We start from the raw sequence: 19,794 nt of genomic DNA, 5'->3' as shown, positions 1-19,794 counted from the left end.
CTCCAATGGATAAGATGAAACACTTGCGGTTGGACCCAAATTTTGCAGAGAGCTTGGTAAATGAGTTAAAATATGCAAGTTATAAGTCATGAAACTTGAACCATAGATCTTGAATACACCATGTTGAAACACTTCGATAAGATTAGTTATTTCTCAATTCTATCTGAATTAATCGGACCTCGATGAGCCAGAAAGTATATCCGGACCAAACAAAGAAAATGGTTATAAATAGCAGGTTTTAATAGACCTTTTATCGTTGGAAGAAAGTAATATGATAAAAAACTGTCATATTCTGCACTCTTCCAGTGTTTAACTTGGTCCAAATCTCTAGGTGGCCTTCCAAAATCTGTTGGAACTCGAATCTTTATCAATCTTTCTGATAATCTATCTTTGAAAGAAGTTTTATCATTAACTTCATAGATCTTTAGATTCTTCGACCCAAGCCAACCCTTCAACAGAATCGAACGCACAATACCCAATAACAAACAGTGCATCGGCTCGACACTGATACCATTAACAAGATCGAAATATTTGAGTCCGAGCAAGGGTGAATCATCGATCAGGCCCTTGAAACGAGGATTCAAGATTTGTTGATCATGATCTTCGCTATTAGAATCAGCGTTGAAAAGAGTTGAAAATTCTAAAAAATCATCATGTTTCCGTTTGAGATTATTGATCTCTGTTCTTGAAGTTAAATTCGAGTACATTCTATTTCCATCTATTGAAGACATTTGATGAAGGCACCAATCACAACTGTGTGAAAATTGTACTGTCGTACATTACGTAAATAAGCACGCATTGGCGCGTCGGCAATTAGACAGATAAGATGGAACGTTGATCTCATTTGTTTTCCTTCCTTATTTATCCAGGAAATTGGAGAGTTTTCAAGCTCTTTCAGTTCATCTGCTATTGGGCCAAGGTAACTAGAAACTTTCGGCTTTGTCTTTCCAACAAATAAACCAACCATGAAAATATTTTTCCTTCTAATATCTGGTTTCAGCTCATTCAAAGTGATCAGAATAGGAAAAATCTTGATGTTAGAGCTATTACCAGCTTGGACTTCGTCCGCATGAAGGGTGATAGAAAACTTTTTCGAATCTGTATCTGAACTGTCACTTTTGAGTTTTTTAGCTTGGTAACCAGAACAAATATCATTGATTTCTTCGTCATCGTTCACCTCAAGATAATCATTTTCACTGAAAGATGGGAGATGATTCTCTAGTTGCTTCTTTAAACTTATATGTAGAAAATATTGATCATTCTTTATTGTTCCCTTGACATGTTGATCACCACAGATGAAAAAACCAAAGTCTTTAGGCTCTCCGATGAAGGGTCCATGTGCATGTTTTTCATCACACAAAATATAACATTTAACCGGATTTTCCTTTGATTTTTTGTCCCAATAATATCTAATACTGGGCAAACAAATTGGATCTGAAGAGAATCTTTGATTCAAACTGTTGAATAAATTAACAACAATCTCTGCCTGTGAGAGATTCAAACAACCAAATGACATGATAGAAGAAAGAACTGCTTCCAAATATTCCTTTTTAGATGGTGAGTTATGAAGGTTATTCGGGTCAATTAACAAATCACTTTCACCATCTGATGAAAAGATGATTGAGGACAGATCATCATCACTTTGGATATAAGAATCATCATCAATTTGATCAGCAAAATCTGGCAGATCTTCAATATAGTTTAATTGACTATATTCAAAACCAGACCGTAGCTTACGATCTTTGGTTCTTGTAGATTCTGCTGAATTCTGTCCACATGGAAACATATCAACTGTTTCAAGAAACGATGATATTTTAGGTTGTGACACTAATTTCAATTAAGAACAATTAACTAAATCAATTAAAGAAAATTTCTTAAACACAAAATTAATTAAATATAAAACAATTAAATGAACACATTTAATTTTCTGAAAAGAGAATTTAAAATAGAGCAACAAACAGGTGGTACCACTTGTTTCTCACGTGACTCAAAAAAGAATAGAATTTAAATTTTGTTCTTTTCTACGTTGCTATGGGAACATTAATCATTTTCTTTATCTAATCAATTTTAATTGTTACGGAAAGGGTACTTTTATCAATTTAGGAAGTTTTATCAGCAAAATCTATTTTAATTGTGTCTGAAAACGTGTAAATTGTTTTAAGAGAAAGTGTTTCAGTGTTTAAAACTCAATTTATGACCAAAAAAGTGATCTTTGTTTTATTCGAGTGAATTTATGGACAGAAATCTTAGATCCAGAAAGACGGTCAAAGTTAAATTGAATTCTTCATCAAAAAGAGACGTGAGAAAATCTCATAAGTTGATCAATAATCAACAAACATTATTGGCAACAATGTTGGCTCTTAAACAGAATCAAACTATCGTGATTGCCGTTTGTAGGGTCAAAAATGATAATGGTTCTCAGGAAACAATTCCTATCGGATTTAAGATCGAACGTCAATGTGTGCCAAAAATTTGGAAGCCTTATACTGTTCATTATGATAATTTCATGAAAATCATAATTGATGGTAATGTAATGGTTCCAGCGATGGCAGTTGCATCAGGAAGTAAGTTCTTTTATCTTTTTTTCTTTAATCGAAAAATTAACGTGAATTTATCATTTTTTTCAGATGATTCGAAGCCACTGTTGGAGTCTTATACTTTATTTGCTCACAAAATGAAAAACCTCAAGATTCCAAATGTCAAATATCAAGTTGAAACTTGGCTTAAGTGCAACAATATTAATATTGTAACTGCGTATGATGAAAATACCTTGCCAATGGTATCAAGAAGCAAGTTTATTTCATTTATTGACCATTCAAATCTTTTGTACAAGCAAGAAATAGGATTCATGGATAAATCATCAAATGATGTAGAATTTATTGATCTAGAATCTCAACAAAGTCCAGTTGCTTCTACAAGTCGTCTCCTTGCTCCATCAGAGATAAAAAAGGAAAAAATCGATTCACCGCCAGCTAAAGTTCCAGAATCAAAAGCAAAACCTTGGCAGAAGAAACTCGAAGTTATGGTGAAAAAATTCAATGAATTGAAAGATTGTTTCGATGCTACACCAAGAGTAACTGAAGGTTATGAACTTTTTTCAAAGATCTTACCCATTTGTGAATCGGTAGTAGAGTTGATTTGCCTTATCAAAACAACTGAAATAAGTGAGAGAGTTGAGGTAAAATCAGCCGATCGGATAATCGGTGAAGATATAACTTTCGAAGATGGTGGTTATATCATGATCGAAGGTACTTTACCCCTTCTGCAGCTAAACACAAAACGCTTGCAGATCTCTACCTAGAAAAGTTGAAGATCGTCAGCCAAGACAAGTTATGAACAATATAGTGAAACATTGTTTCCCACGACATTGGATCGTTGATGTCACAGTTCATGGAACAGGTGGTAGAACTTCGTTGTTTGATCTTTGGGATTACAAATATCCATTATCTACAACTGATCAAGGTGATAAGGTTCCTGAACTTGGCAAGAATAGAGTCAGAGCATTGATCGGTAAGTGAAAATGTTTCAAGTATCAATTATACATTAACTCTATTTTTTCTTTTCAGATCATGTCTGTCGGAAATGTGGAAAAATGAGCTACGATGATTCAACGTACGAATATCTATCAACCACTATTCTTTCTAAGGCATTACAATATGAAAGAGTTCGAATAACCACAGCGGATGCAGCTAAAGCTAAGTCCAAGAAAAGATCAAGCTCTTATTACCGGGTCAATGATGATTCAGCATCGGTGGAATCAGAGAGTGGAGATTCTTATGTTCCTTCGAAAAAGACAAAAGCGAGTGAAAAAAGACCAGGTGATATCAGTGATTTGGACCATAGATCTACTAGATCAGTTTCAACAATTTCTATCCCTTGCTTCACAGGTGGAAGATGGTACGATCGAGAAGATAGATTCTCTAGAACCTCAGTTTCTACATCAACACCTGTAAGGCAATCGTCTCGATTGAAAACAGGAAAACCTACCAACTATTCGGTAGAATCTGGTTTTGAAGGGTCAATTGCGAGTCATAACGAATCTTTCGTGTCAGTTGGAGAACAAGGAACGGATATTGCCGAAGATATTGTGCCTTCAACATCTTTTGACCCATTCCAAGTTGCTTCACGTGAAGTGAATGAAATCCCTGAAAAAGATGAAGTTACTCATCCTCAGATCACAGAAGATGACGTAGAAGATGGAGAAGAGATCCAAGAAGAAGAGATCCAAGAAGAAGAGATACAAGAAGAAGAGATGCAAGAAGAAGAGATACAAGAAGAAGATATTCCGGAAGAAGAACAAGATGCTGATGGTGAGGAAGAAGAAGTAGTCGCTGATGGAAACGAAGAAGATGATTCAGAAGCTACTAGAGATGCTGAAGAAAAAGAAAAAGTTTCGAAAGATAATTGTGAAACTGAGAATCAAGTTGAAAAGCCTACAGATTCTGGTGCAGATCTAACTTCGGTTGATGAAAATAAAGAAGATCTGGAAATACCAATGACCCAAAAAACGCCAGAAATTGAATCGTCGAGTCGGGTCTCTGAGCCAAGTGAGGCTGATGTAAAGTTACTAGCTGAGCTACAAGCCAAATACGGTCCGAGTTTATTGGAAAAGTTACAAAGAACTGATAAACCAAAACAACAATGAATATTGATCAAGTTTTCCAATTCAATTTCTATTGGATACTTTAAAAGTTTTCTTCTTCAAACCAGTAACCATTGTCTCATGAGACATTTCAAGGTAATTTTTTCTTTTTTGTTCCATTTTTCAAAATCTTTGTAATTACGAAACAAAGAACCTTGTTCAACTATCCAATCAATTTTCTTCCATTTAACCAATCAGTTTATTACCAATTCAACCTCAAATTTTTTGTTCTAATTTTTTTCAATCATTGTAACACAAAACAAAGAACCTTGATCAAATATCAAATCAAATTCATCTGAACTAACCAATCAATTTATTAGCAAATCAATCTCAATATTTATTACCCAATGAAATCAATTTTTGCAAAGTTTTCAAATTCTTTCTTCATCTTACTTCGAGTTTTCCTCATAATAAAACTACTAGATGTTTGTTCAACTTGATCAATATTGTTTGATCCTCTGTGTATCTTGAATTGACTTTCTGTTTTGAGTGTCTCTTGCTTTTATAATTTAATGTCTCTACCTCTAAAAAGAAAAAGAATCAAAGGTGATTCTTATAATGCTTTTGACAATGTGCGTGTTTTATCAGCTCCAATCGTATCTACGGTATATGGTAATAAAATACCTTCATCACAATCTATGGTTCCTGTTTCTAAGAAAACAAATTCATCCGTGCAACAAGTAAAAAGTTCCAAAGGAAGTGAGAATAATGATCCATTTCAGTGTCAAAGGAAACCGAAAAAGGTAACAACTATTATAGAGAAAGTTTCATCTCCATCTTCAAAGAATCATGATCCAGATGAGAACTCAAACGAAAACTTTGTGAAGAAAAATGATGATTATTTCCTCTTGCTCAACCTTACCCGCTGGTCACACTGGAAACTCTATATGCTGTTATGCTGCTCATTTTGAACAAGGAGTGTGTAAATTATAATCAACCAATTCTAGTCAGAATCAAGAAGAAGCAGTTAGATAATTTTGGTATAGATTATCGATCTTCGAACTGGATCATGGACCAAATCAAAAACTATTTTGAAATCAAACTAAATGGAATGAGATTAACTGCTCAAATTCTAGCAACTTCTGAATCAAGATCTGGCTTGAAAGAAGAGCTGATAAAGAATAAAAGTTTGAACCCGTCATGGAAGAATCTTCAAAAGGTAAAGCGTTTCACGGTGGAAGTGATGCAATTAAGCCACAAGCCTTTGAGTGATGCTACAGATATTCCTTGCCAGCAAGTACTTGGTGTTCAGGCTATAGCGAAGCTTTTCGAACAATCTTCGGCAAATGATGAAAGTTCTTTCAATTCCGATTTCGACAAAGCTTCCACTTCAGGTGCCCATGAATCAGTGTATGTGAAAAAAGTGAAAAATACTACAAAAAAAGATGCTGTTTATGATTCTATGGATGAAACTTCAAAATCTGAAGAAAAGGCAATAGATATGCCTAAACTGGAAAAGTTGATCAAAGATTATGGCGAGCATATGAAGGAGTTAGATAGAAAGAAAAATGTTCTCTCCAAGTTTGATACAACTGGATCCATTCTTTTCGAAATGATCGATGGACTCAAGATTCTCCAAAAAATCGTTGATGAACAAAATCGAAGAGAAATTGAATCATTCAATGAAATCTCAGAGACTGATCCAACATATAAGATCAAATCTAAGAATCAAGTTTTCCTAGAAGGATTGATTCAATTGGATCTAGATAAATACACTTTTGCTGTTAAAAATTCAAAGCCTGGAAATCCTTGTTCGTTTGCTTACCAGATCATTCGCTTTTCGTTTCCAGAATCATACTACAAGGATGTTACTTTAGGCAAGAAAATGATCACAAAATTCGAACTAGAAAGTTATTTGGATGAAAATATCGAAACAAGAAAGAACAAGTATCCTCTTTCCTTCATTTGGGGGTTTGATGATCCTTATTCTGGAAGATTGGAAGGGTCATTTAACTATAGATTAGGCCAAAAAAGAGTTCAAGCCTTTATAACTCATTTATTCAGAAAGGCAGAGATTCTTAGATATTCTGATGCCTTAGAAAAAAAGGTCAGAGGAAGAATAATAAAAGAACTTTGTGCAAGAAACTTCGATCTAACAAAAAGATCGGCGGATAATGAAACCGAGGACGATGAGGAGAATCAATCAAACAATCAAGAAGAATCGGAAGAAGCACATGCATCGAAAGAATATGGATCCGAAGATGAATCTGTTTTTGAAAATGCAACTGACGATGATTCAATTATCGACTAAAAATTATTTATTATTGAACATGGATCTTTTGATTCAATTTTTGAATCTTTTTCTATTCATCTAAATTTTGATTCTTTTTCTATTTATCGTAATTTTGATTAAAATCTTGGATATTTACTTAAAATAATTTTCTTCTAATAAATAAATCTTAGATATTTATTTTGAATCAACCCAAAAGTATCGTCTTTTGATTCCATTTAGTTTGAAATAGAAGAGTCAAAATATCTTCTAAAACACTCAAAATAGAATCAAAAACGCTCAAAAAATTTTGATTCATCATGTCGTCTTTTTGTCTTAAACAACTCGTTTTTTGACTCTCTTTTGACTCTTTTCTGTTGATTGGGTAATTGTTTGTTTATATAAATACCATTATTCTTATTAGTAATTAACAACAATTAGTTAATATTTTACATGATGAACCTCAGGAAAATCAATAATCCTTGGGAAAAAGAGAGAGAGAGAGAGAGATTCATTGGCTGGAATATTCATCATGATGTAGAAGTCGAAGAGTTGGAACTTTTTTCCTTCAACTTTTATTAGAAATCGATTCGATTCTGTACTGTTTCATTCAGACGAAACTTTTGAAAGTCATCATGAAAAAAAAGGATGAACAATCAATTTAATCATGAGACTTTTTCTTTCCTGCCTGAATATGATTCCTGCAATCTGAATGTAATATGAAACTTTTGTGATGTTTGCATTTGATGTACTTGCAAAATAAACATTATCATTGATTAATATCATGAATTTCTGAGTTCATTTCAAAATTCTAGTCAAATTTCAATGGTAAGATTATTGTATCATAATCATCATTAGATGAAAACATAATTCATGTTCCTCATCATCAATAACATCATCATCATGTATTCAGATAACAATGAACAATTTTTCATCATATGTAGATCGTTTCAAATATCAAACTACTCTTATCATGGACATTATGATGATTATCACCAGGTTCAAATTGAACATGATATCAATCTGAATAATCAGATAATCACTCATGTTGTGATGCTCAACATTTTCCCAAGATGATGATAAATCAGTAAACAAGAAGGTGATAAATTATCTGTAAAAATAACCTGATTTCAAATGAACACTCTAATTGTAATTGTTATATTTGCAATTCCTTTTTTTCAGTTTATTTTTCAGTCATGATAACGGTTCTATTTCAATCTAATGTTCAGTGCGATTCAGTTTGGAAATTTAAAATCAATATTTTCATTAAAATCCCTTCACATTGATGGTTAAAAGTGATAACAATATTTGATTACAATCGGTTGACAATTTGGTGATAGTGAATTGGGATTCAGTTGAATTTTCAACTTTTTCGCCTGTTCAACTGAATATGAACCTTGAGAACTGGTGGAAAACTTTTTTTCAACTCAAATTCAGGGAGGGAAAAAGTTCTAATCCAATTCGATGAAAAATTTTGATGGGAAAACTTTTTCTCTATTTTTTCTCTCTTGCTTCTCGTAATCAATTCAACTTGACGGAGCAAAGGAATAGGATGATAAAGAAGAGGACATTTCCTATCTTCTTCAAGTATCATAATCATCACCTCTTCATCCTAGTTATCGTCATCATCATCATCATCATCGTATTATTATTGATGAAGATAATAATCAAAGTCTCATTTATATCAATCACTTTTCCATTCAGACGGGACAAAAATAACGTTGAAATATATTATCAACCAAATGAAAAAGTGATACAAGAAAAAAGATGAGGATACTTCAGTGGATTGGGTTGATGGTGGGTTATCATGATTCTGATATTTACTTGAAAATTAGGTCACCATTTTCCCATCTCGAATCACCAGAACCATTACAACTTAAATTAGGTGTAAGACTTTTATTAAGGTTATTAGCATCCTCCACGAAAAGGTCCAAAGCGTAACCATAGATGGTCACTGCTCTCTCAATTTCCTTCAGTAACTGACCATGAGATGTGTTGAAATGAATTCCTGAAGCGAAAAGGAACAAGAAACAGAATAATAGTAAGAGAAACGATCAGAATTACGATCATGATAAATCAGCTCGGAAACTTTTCTTCCTTTCTCTCTCACTCAAACAAACAAAGTGAATAATTGGAAATCATGTAACAGATAATATTAGTAAAAGAATAAAGTTTTTAGAAAAGTTTTTGCTCTCAATTAAATTAATCAGTCATTATATTCATTACGTTTACTATTATCTACTACTACCTGATTAGAAGTTCATTGTACTCACCTAACATCCCATAGGGAAATTCAGTTGGAGCATAATGTTCAGAAGCAGTTCCAACAATTGATCTCGTCACAATCCAAATATAATTTTTACCTGTAATTCCCAAAGTACTTGCAGCACTTAAAATTTCTTGAGCTTCTTGTTTAGTTGAATATAAGAAAATAACTCGAGCCTCCGATTTAGCTAATTTATCTAATTCCAATCGAATCTCAGGTTCAGTTCGCTTTTTAATTGTAAATATGTCCAAAATATTGAATCTGATAACAAGCCAGAAGAAAAATCAATCAACTTAAAGTTCAAACTCTCAGGTATTGATTCAGAAAAAAATATATATCGACAAATATGATAAATATAATTTTCGACAAAAAGTTGCAAGTGAAAACTTACTTGAAATCATCAAAAGATAAAATTTGATCTCTAACAGCTCTAACAAAATCTTCGTGTCCACCAATGGTACTGGTCACTATTGAGAAAACATGCCATGAATATCGTCGAGCGATACTCAACATGGCGGACGCTTGATGCTCCAAACTTGGAGCTAATTGTAAAATTCTTGAATCTGATATTCGCTATAAAGAACAAGAAAATGAAAGAAAATTTCAAAAATGAAATATCAAAATTATTCCATAGCAAAAAAAAAGAGAATTGGAAATTACTATGGAACCGATAAAATAATAATAACATGTTATCATGAATACGAGAAATTGTTATCTTATATTATTAGACTCAGAACTTTTTTCAATTACAATGTGAATGGAAAAATAAATAAACTTGAAACAAGATGATAAACACATGATAAATATGAATTAACTGATTATCTCAATAAAATCATCAATTATTATCATTATCGTCATTAAACATGAACACAATTAAATAATCATAATGTATTATTAGTTAAAGTAACTAATGAATGTTTCATCAGAACTTTTTTTTTCCTCATCACTTCTGATTCCCCATGATGATGATGATTTTATCTCTCACTCACTTTAACTCTATGTTCATGATAAGATTGATTGTATTTGACTTCATTTCTGGTTCATTTCCACTTGATTGTTTAAATATTTACCTCGATTGTTTGATTAACAAACAACAATTTAAATATTGATCATCATTCCTTCATCACCATCAACATACTCAATGATATTAATAATATACAATTTAATGTTATATAACAAGATCAGCATCTGATTATCAAATTCAATTGACTTTAATCAGTTAATCAAGTACAGTTATTGTAACAATAATCATTGTAAATTAACATTGTTAATAATGATGATCAAGATGATAATCAATAATCAACATTGTGTGTTAATTGTGATTCAAGGTAAATACAAAATCATTTTGTTTATCTTGTTAATTGTTATAATTGTCGAGAAATAAAACAAAAAATAAATACAATTAACCCTAAAGGTTAATTTTATCATTTAATTGCTGATCAAGTGATGGAGATGATGATGATGATGATTATGATGATAATCAGTGTATTTTAAATGGTGGGAAAGAGCAACAATTAAGATTTTTTCTTCCTTTTTTTTCTGAATAATTGATTGCAAACTAATCAAAATTTATCTCTCACTTAATTGTTAACAATCAGAAATAATTAATACAATTTATTTTGATTGTTGGGACTGGTTTTTGTTTTTGGTTATTACTCCAAGTAAAAGTAAGTTAATGAATCCATTAGACTAAGAAAACATGAGACAAGGGAGACAATTAATTGATTGTTGCAATGAAACAAACAATTTACGATCAAATTGATTGTTACAAGTCTTGATTGTTGTTATATTTTTTTTCTTCTTCTTCTTTTCCCTTTTGTTTCAATGTTAATCACGATTCATTAATCACTATTAGATGACCAATCCATTTAAGTGATAAGGTAACAGAAAACAATCAAAAAGGTGAAAGTGATTAACTTAAATTACAATTTACGAATGGAAAAAAAAAGTTGCAAACAATTTGATATCCTTTTAAAAGAGTTACAAGATTAGCTGAAATTAACTTATTACAGTTAATTGTTGTCAACTGTTTAAGCTTATTAGTCAAAACGACCATAGAAAAAAAAAGTTAATCCGGTTACAATTAAATCTAATCAGGTAATTTAATATATGATAATAATAATGAAGTAAATTAAGAAACTCAAACTAATTAACTGGATGGTAACAAACAAAATCACAATTCAATAATTATCATCAGTTTGATTGGGAAATATAATAATAATTTGCTCATTGCGAGTTGATATTGGGATAAACTAACGGTTAATTGTGATTAAATTTGATTGCACAGACATGATAACCTTTTATTTAGTCGAGTGGTATTGAGATATTTTTTGTTTTCATGATATTTCTGAATAACATGTTACCCTGAAAATTGAAATATTAACCATGATAATCAACATGAAAGTGAGATTAACATGAAATCCTTGTACTTTTGAACATATAACCTTCAGTCTTGTCTCTATTTATGTAATTATTATATATCTCATAAAGAGGATTAAGATAATCTCCCAGTTCTGACCTAGATTTTTATTACCACCAGCACCCAATTCCAGAATGAATATCATCATAATCAAGTATCTTTCTCCATGATAACTAATAATATTTTATTCTCTTCTTATTTTTTGTTTCTTTTTTCCACTCTCATTATCCTGTTTTCTTTTTCACTTTGTATCAACTTTGACCACTGGTCAATATTTACAAGAGAATAGAATAAAATATAAATAAGAAAAATTCCTTCTTTTTTTTCATACATACGAAAACTTCTTGAAACATTTTTCTCATCTTCTTAATCATGTTCATCATTCATCCTCATCATTTCTGTTTCCTATTCTTATTTTTTGCTCCTCATCTTCTTCTAGCTACTCTCTCATTCTCGTATCTTCATCTTATTATTATTACTCAACTATCATGTTATCATTCTTGATCAACTTAAAATAGTTACATGGAAAAAGAATAGAAGAAAATTTCTCTAACAATCCATTTGATATTGATAAATAGGTTAACCTTTTATGTTTCAGTTTTTTTTTTCTCTTGAAAAAAAAATCAGCTTGTAATTTATTTCCTCTTCCTGGATTTCAATGGTAGCAACTTACTCAGAATCATTGTTACCCTGTCATGTAAACAGAATGAGATTGGTATTTATATACCAAGTAATAGGTGCATACATACAGAGACACATAATATTGTCACTATTCATTGTTATTACCTGTAAACATCAACATGACAATTTGATTTTCAATTTGACAAATAGCTACTCTTGATCAGGGTAAATAATCAACTCTTTCCAATTAACTGTAAATACTGAATTTACAAATAGAATCCAATTTAAGATACAAACAATAAGGGAAAAAGTAATAGTTTGATGAGCAAATAGATGGGAGATTGTGAGAGAAGCAAAAAAAAATTATCAATTTCAATCTAATCTACTTTCTGAATTCTCATGGTGATCAGAATAAAGATTAACGGTAGAGAGAGAGAGAGAGAGAGAGAGAAAGAATCTTCCTGATAGTTTTCACTTTATTATTGTTATGAAATTGGAAATCAATGGAAAATAATCAGGGGAAAAGGAAGAAGATATAAGATAATCAGATGAATTGGAGTTTGATCACGTTCAATGAAAGATAATCAGTATTATCGTCATAATAATCATCATGATAATCAGAAAGTTTCATTTTCCATTGAATCAAGAAAGAAATAACAATCACCATGATGAAAGAAACAATTTGAAAAATAAAAATAAAAAAAAAAGGTGATGATGAAAATTGAATGAGAAAAAGAAAATAAAAAAGAGAGAAAAAATTGTTCCAAATGATGAAATATCTTTTCAGATATATATATATAAATATTACCATGAATGAATTTATCTTCCAATGAACTTTTTTTTCTGAAACCATGAGGAAGAAGAAAAAAAAAGTTGTGATGAAAAATCTTCCTCTTGTTTCACATTTACAATTGAATTAGTGGGAACATGATTAACATTCAGTTAGATACACTAACGATTCATCATCATTATCATCTTTATATCCTCTTTCTTATCCTCATCTTCATGATGATAACAATGGATGTAACAAACTAGTCTCATGAGATAATGTATCTTAATCATTATCATGGAAATTGTATCTACAACGATTATTGATTCAATGGTAACACCAATTTTCAGTTGATCATCACAATCTAATATCTAAAATTATCATGATTAACTTGTGATCAGGTTTCAAGAAAATCAAGTGAAAAAGTTAATTGTCAAAACACTTACTTGATTCTGTCAAGTCCCGTTATAATTTGATTGGAAAAGCAAACCAGGAAGAGAGAAGGAAATTAATTAGTTAATTAATTGTTATACAACATTTAGTATAATTTAACCATTTAAATGGCAAATTTATTTTAATTGTTTGGTAATCATAGATTCACATTTAAATTGTTATTAACTTTTAATCATCTGTGAATATTATTAAAATGGATTAATGTTGATTTGTTTTCATTGAAAAAAGTAAAAGTAAATTAATTTAATCATCTTGGTTTCTATCAAATTGAATTGTTAATGTAATCAAATTAAATTTAATGTACAAAAATTTAGAAATACAAATTAACTGTACATCTTAACATTTACATTATAATGTTAGAGGAAAAGTAAATTAGTAAGAAAAAATTATTCTGATTAACGGTTAATTAGTTGGGTAATTGACCTTTTCATTGTTTCAAATTAATTAATTATAAAAATAGTAATACAGAGATTGAAACAATTAATAAATTGTGTTGGATTCATTGTGTTTCAACTTGGCTTTTAATGGTTAACCATTAATTGTTAATGATTAAACATTAACACCACAACACAATTTAATTGTTGATAATAAAAAAAATATAAACACACAGCAATTGTTATAATAGTTATCGATCAACAATTATTTGAATAACCTTTAGGTCAAAGTTAAAGTTTATCAAAAGTTATTATCTTAATATTTTTTTCCTCGAAATTTGAATATCTTAAATTTCCTGATAATCAAGAAATTCAATCTATCAACAATAAAAATTGACTGTAAATGATTAAACATTTAAGGTTTTTCATCAATGATTAATATTTTATCAATGGATGAACATTGATTGATATTAATTATCTCAACTGATTGTAGCTCTTTGAGATGATATCAAATTGACCGAGTTGAGATTATAAGTTAACCAGTTAATCTATCATCATCATCATCAAATTTCTCGAATAATATTTGCTGAAATTTTGAGTGAAAATTACGCTCAAGCTACAAAGAGTCTATGAATGGTTAAGGGATAAAAAAATTCAGCATAAAATCCTAAAAAACGGGAAAGTAGTACAAACAAAATCTGAACACTCATTCATGAGAAATTCTGAATCAAAGTTTTTTATGTACGCGAGTGCAGTTTGACTTTCTGAGAGCGCGAGATTCAAAAAGAGAGAAAAAAAGAGCATTTAAACAAATAACCAAAAAGGGAAAAGTAAAAATGAATCGATACATTTTTCGAGTCCAAAATTAAAAAATATTAATAATAATTCTCATTTCAGTATCTAAAGACATGGGCCTCTCAAACTTTCGTAACTTTCAATACATAATAATTAGACACCAATTCTTGACGGACCCGATCCCGAATCACCTACGGCTTCCTCTGTTACCCTATTGTTTTGCTGACCAATAACACCTTCAGATAAAATCTCTTGTGCCAAAGATACTCCAATGAAAGATACCAGAATTGTTAAGATAACAGTTATACAGAAAGTGAAGTTCATGATTATGATGAGCGAGACTAACTTTATTTGAACACAAAAATTTAAAAAAAAACTGATTGTTGTTGTTGATCAAGAACACCAAATTGAAAATACCGATTTTACTTTTAAAAGAAAAGATTGAATTGGTCTTTGTTTAGATTAAACTAATTGTTGAAAATGATAATGGGCCTTTGACCCTTTTTATATCAATCATCGAAAACTATCTGCATATACTCAGCTCTAAAGAACAAGGAAATTGTATTCGCCTGTGAAAATAAGTCAGAAGAGTTCAGAGTAATGAGATGAAATGATTAAATTAACGATCATCCGACAATTTAAAATTAACTCAAACTATTGATTCAAATGCTTTTAACTACTTGTATAAATTTAAATCAATCACAAATGAAGGTTATTATATCTACCACAGTAGTTAATTGTGAATAATAATCTCAGGTGATCAAATAAGAAGGCATTAAAAAAAATAATTAGATTTCTGAATCGATTGAAAATCGATAGTCAGATCGGCGAAGCCATGAGAAGTTAATAATATTTTAAGCGTAAAATTTTTTTCTGCAAAATTTGACGACTCAAATTACTTGAACTTAGTATTTTTCGCGCCGTCTTAACATACATGTATTAATACTTCGAGTGAAAAAGCGAAGATACTTTACTTTTCATTTTTGTCTATGGGAATTAACATGTATTTCGAGGCTCAGAACTTTTTTCGCAATATGACGAAAATCTATCGGACAGAATCTGTCCGATAGATTCTGTTCGTTTCTACCTCGAATAAATTAACTAACGTATGGCTTATCAGTAGCAAAATTAGACGATATTTTTGAGATACTTGTTTAAAACTCTGAGACGAAAAAGAGTTTGTTTCTTAACTAAAAAGAATAAAAAAGTGAAAAAGTTAGAGACTCTCAATTAAGATTGGAATAGAGTGAACAAAGTTGTGGTTCCATGATATAAATTCAATTGATGATGATGTAGATGAAGGCATGATGAAATTCTGCAAGTGAAAAGTGTTTGAAAATGTTTATCCAAAGGAAGAGAGAGATAAAAAAGTTCTTGAGAAGTTTAATCCAGTGATGGAATTGAGAATTCTGAAAACTTAAACAGTCAGATTTATGGAAATAAAAGTGAACATTAATTATATTAACACGAGAAAATTTATCAACGACAAGATTTCATGAATGTCATCAACTGAATAAAAATGAAATTAGAAACTGCGGAAAAGCAAATTAATAAATTACTAATAATCTGAGACTATTTTGTCATCATCAGCATCCTGATTATCATCATGATTGTCCATTCAAGTTAATCAATCTTATTTTCAATGACCAACAGTTATGATAACAAATGGACAAGATCATGTAACATATACAGGAATAACGATTAACGGTAAAAGTTAAGAATAGAAGGAAACAAAAAAATGTGAAATGAAAATAATTCATAAGAAATGAGATATTAATATATATAAAGAAGAGGAAACATCATGAATAGTGAGAGAGAAATGTTTACATGCTCATCTTTCATCTTGTGTTGATCATAAACTTGATCCAATATTCACCAGATTCCCATGGAGGTCATACCTTTAAGCTAAATATCTTGAAGAGAAAAAAAAAGTTCTATCTGATACTTGAAATGGTGGAAGATGATGAGGATGATAAGGGGAGGAAATTGCTTAGCCAAACAAGATAAGAAGATAAGTATTGACATTTTTTCTTGCTCAAAGGTATCTTCGTCTCTGCATGATATCACAGATTATTTCAGCTCCATGAAGCAGATAAAATCCTATTCCAATGCATTCAATTTTTATATCAATGTATTCCTTATCATTATCATCCTTATCCTCATCCTCATCATCATCATCATCATCATTTCATGTGATTGTAATCCACTGTTGATACAAAACAATGAATCAGATTGAAAGGATTGATGAAAACTGTTGGTTCAATGAAAATGGAAATGATAAAAATTCATTTATCATCATCATGAATGAACCAGAAATAATCACCAGGATAGAATGAGAAACCCTACTACTGATTGGAATGATAATGATGAAGATTATTAACAAAAAAAAAGATGTAAAAACCAAGGTAACTTTACCTGACCTTTTGTTAGTATACAAAATTGATACTCAGAATTATTCAATTTAGTTTTATCATGAAGATAAAAATTAATATAATAAATAGTTTCCAACTGAGTTTCCATTCTGATACTCAACTATACCGGTAGAAGGGAGGGAAAAACAGGGAGAGATTCATATCAGATGGTAAATAAGTTCAGGTTAAGTCAACATTTCAGCTGAATATACATGATACCATGATGAAGATGAAGTTAGTTGATTGTGAAGTCAATTTTTCGCTCCATCGAATATGAGAAATGTTGTTGACACTTTTACTTTCTCTTGCCGTTTTCCTCATCTCTCTTTCTGTGTATCTCATGAAATCCATGATGAAAATTCATGATTTATATCATTATTATGGAGTAAATCATATTATTATGATGATGAGTGATAATAATTGGGTTAGTTGGCAAATTTACAATGGGAAAAAAAAGAAAACTGGAAACAATCATTGTTTAAGAAATGAAGAAACAACAGAATGAGAATAAAAATTGTTCCAATTCATGACAATCTTAATATCATGCATTTGTCATCATGTATTATCTTTCACTCCTTCATCATGAGTTGAGGCAAGTTGAAAGTAAATTTTGATATATACTCAGGAGGATCTAAGGAGATATATATTATCATCATCATGAAATTTTCGTAACTGGATATGATGACTATTTCCACTCCCACCGGTGGTAACTCCTTGAGTAATGATATAATTCATTTTCCTCTCACCCGGTGACACAAAAATTAATTCACTATTATCATTAATATATTATTACAGTTGATATTTAATGACAATTAAAATTATCATTCTACTTTGAAACAATCATAAAATTATTACGATTCAAGTTTTTTGATGCAAACATTGAAAAGAACCCGAAACACTACAAATATATCGTCAGTGTCCATAGCTTTTCAAATTTTGTACCAACAGAAAATGACCAAGAACCAATGTCGTAGAGGTTAAATTTTTCAAATTTTTCTTGTCCTTTCCATTACCCAGAGTTAATTTCGGGGCTAAGGTCAACTCAAACCAAGATCTTTAATAGATCAAGTATCTCAAAGCCAAAAAACGTCAAAGACTTTTAAGGTTAACTGACCACACAAACAAAGACGGACAGAACGTAAAACTCATTAATTTAAGAGTAATTTTAATAACACAAAGGTAATTGAGCACAGAAACAGAACTAAGGTATTGATTGAAACAGTTATTAAGGAAAATAAAGGTAATTGTAAAACGTGTAAAACCTCAGAAAGGGCAAAGAGACAATTAAAGTTGAAGATTAATGAGTCTCTGTAACTGATTATGACTGTCTTTGTATGAGATTAGAATTTGGTAATAGAAATAGAAATTATCTTCTAAAGGGCAGTTAAGAGTCGAATTTAAATTGGTTAACAAATGAGATTTAAATTAAGGGCTTTTTCATTAACTGAAAATCTGAATTAAACTTGGTGAATGTTGGTTAAAATATCAGCTGGTTGGTTAATTGTCAGCTGATTTCGAAAAATAACCGAGCTTTACCTTTTCCATTAACTTTTTGCCGTAGCTTCCAATGTGCTTTTCAAATAACCAACAAGTAATCTAATCGTAGTGATGATTAGATAATCTTATCTGAAAAAACTCACCATAATTCAGATTAATCAAATTGGTTTAAAAATTAGTTGATGGAAAAGCCCTTTAGATAATAAAGAGAGGGGTCAAAAACAGGCAGCTGACTGTACATCCCTTACAGTAGTTAACAGAAAGGTTTTTCTGGATCAGGTTGAGGCCAAAATAATTATTAGCATTTGAATGATTTAAAGTTTTTTTATCAAGATTTACCGATTATACTCCGATAGATTAAATTTGAATCATAATCAAGTTAATCGGTTCTCAAAGTGTCTTTTGTCAAAGTGGTCAGCCAAATCATTACCCTTTCAAATAAATTAAAAAGAGTAAATTCTGAGTTTTCAAGTCTCATTTCACAATGGTTATGAAAGTTTGGGCGATACTATTTTGTCATATCTCAAGGTCAAGGTCACAAAATTTATTCAGAAGAGAATTTACTTGAAGGTCATTCAGTGGATTTTTTGAAAACTGTAAATTTTTCCAAGTCTACTTGTAATAATATCGATAGTTGAGAATTCATTTTGAAAGAAACAAAATTTCATATTATTATATTAATACTACAATACGTTAGTTCATTCATAAAGTATCACTGGTCAACTGTGATAATAAACTCAGTTGATAATCATACTACTGACCAACAGCCAATCAAGACTGACCACACACACAATATTATTGTGATTAGTTTGTTAATCACAATTCTGACGGATTACTATTATTATTTTCAATCAGAATTGCTCCTTGACCGTATTTCCTAGTAGTTAATAAGTTTCAGCTTCATCTCAGTTTCCCCACTCTCATGTTATATTAAGTTATTAGTTTTTTTTTACCAGTTTCCTTTTATATCAATAACAATGTAACAATAATCACGATTTTATCAAGAAAAATGATTAGTCAACAATCAAATTTAATTCAATCATCAGGAGCACCAATTTTTGACAAATTTACTTCCCATTCAGAACATTTCAAAAAATATTATCTTCTAGCATCTCCCATGAAAATAGAAAGAAATAAACATTTCCTGGAGTAGTCGAAATGTCGAAGTTTTTACTTGCTCTCTTTTTTTTCTCAGAACTTTTCTCTCTCACTCTCAGAACTTTATATATCCATGAAATTGATGAGGAAAAAAATTTCTCCACAAACTTAAGGTTACATTCAGATTTTTTTTTCGTTACTCTTTCACCATATTCATATGAATTCTGAACACGAACCTAG

At 30.6% G+C, this 19,794-nt stretch overlaps 2 protein-coding genes across 3 annotated transcripts in view; one reads left to right on the top strand and one right to left on the bottom strand.

The window, feature by feature from the left end:
• Nucleotides 1–19,794, top strand: part of LOC128394764 (nuclear factor of activated T-cells 5-like) — a 93,453-nt gene that overhangs the window by 44,310 nt on the left and 29,349 nt on the right. The window lies entirely within an intron of this gene.
• The window catches only part of LOC128394759 (glutamate receptor ionotropic, NMDA 2B-like), a 57,006-nt gene that overhangs the window by 17,355 nt on the left and 19,857 nt on the right, over nt 1–19,794 (bottom strand). The window contains exons 1-4 of one of the 2 annotated variants that reach the window (XM_053355121.1): nt 9,778–10,111; nt 9,509–9,690; nt 9,125–9,378; nt 8,676–8,859 (exon numbers count right to left, since the gene is read on the bottom strand). In XM_053355121.1, the coding sequence (XP_053211096.1) occupies nt 8,676–8,859; nt 9,125–9,378; nt 9,509–9,690; nt 9,778–9,813 (656 nt within the window). In that variant the 5' untranslated portion in view covers nt 9,814–10,111. Of the gene's footprint in view, nt 1–8,675; nt 8,860–9,124; nt 9,379–9,508; nt 9,691–9,777; nt 10,112–19,794 lie in introns of those variants that run through there. The other variant, XM_053355120.1, reaches the window with a different exon arrangement.

This window comes from Panonychus citri, unplaced genomic scaffold, assembly GCF_014898815.1.
Source record: "Panonychus citri isolate SS breed McGregor unplaced genomic scaffold, ASM1489881v1 Contig00140, whole genome shotgun sequence".
Classification (NCBI taxonomy): domain Eukaryota; kingdom Metazoa; phylum Arthropoda; class Arachnida; order Trombidiformes; family Tetranychidae; genus Panonychus; species Panonychus citri.
The sequence above is the reverse complement of the archived record's forward strand: the minus strand, read 5'-3'. Positions and strand labels throughout refer to the sequence as shown.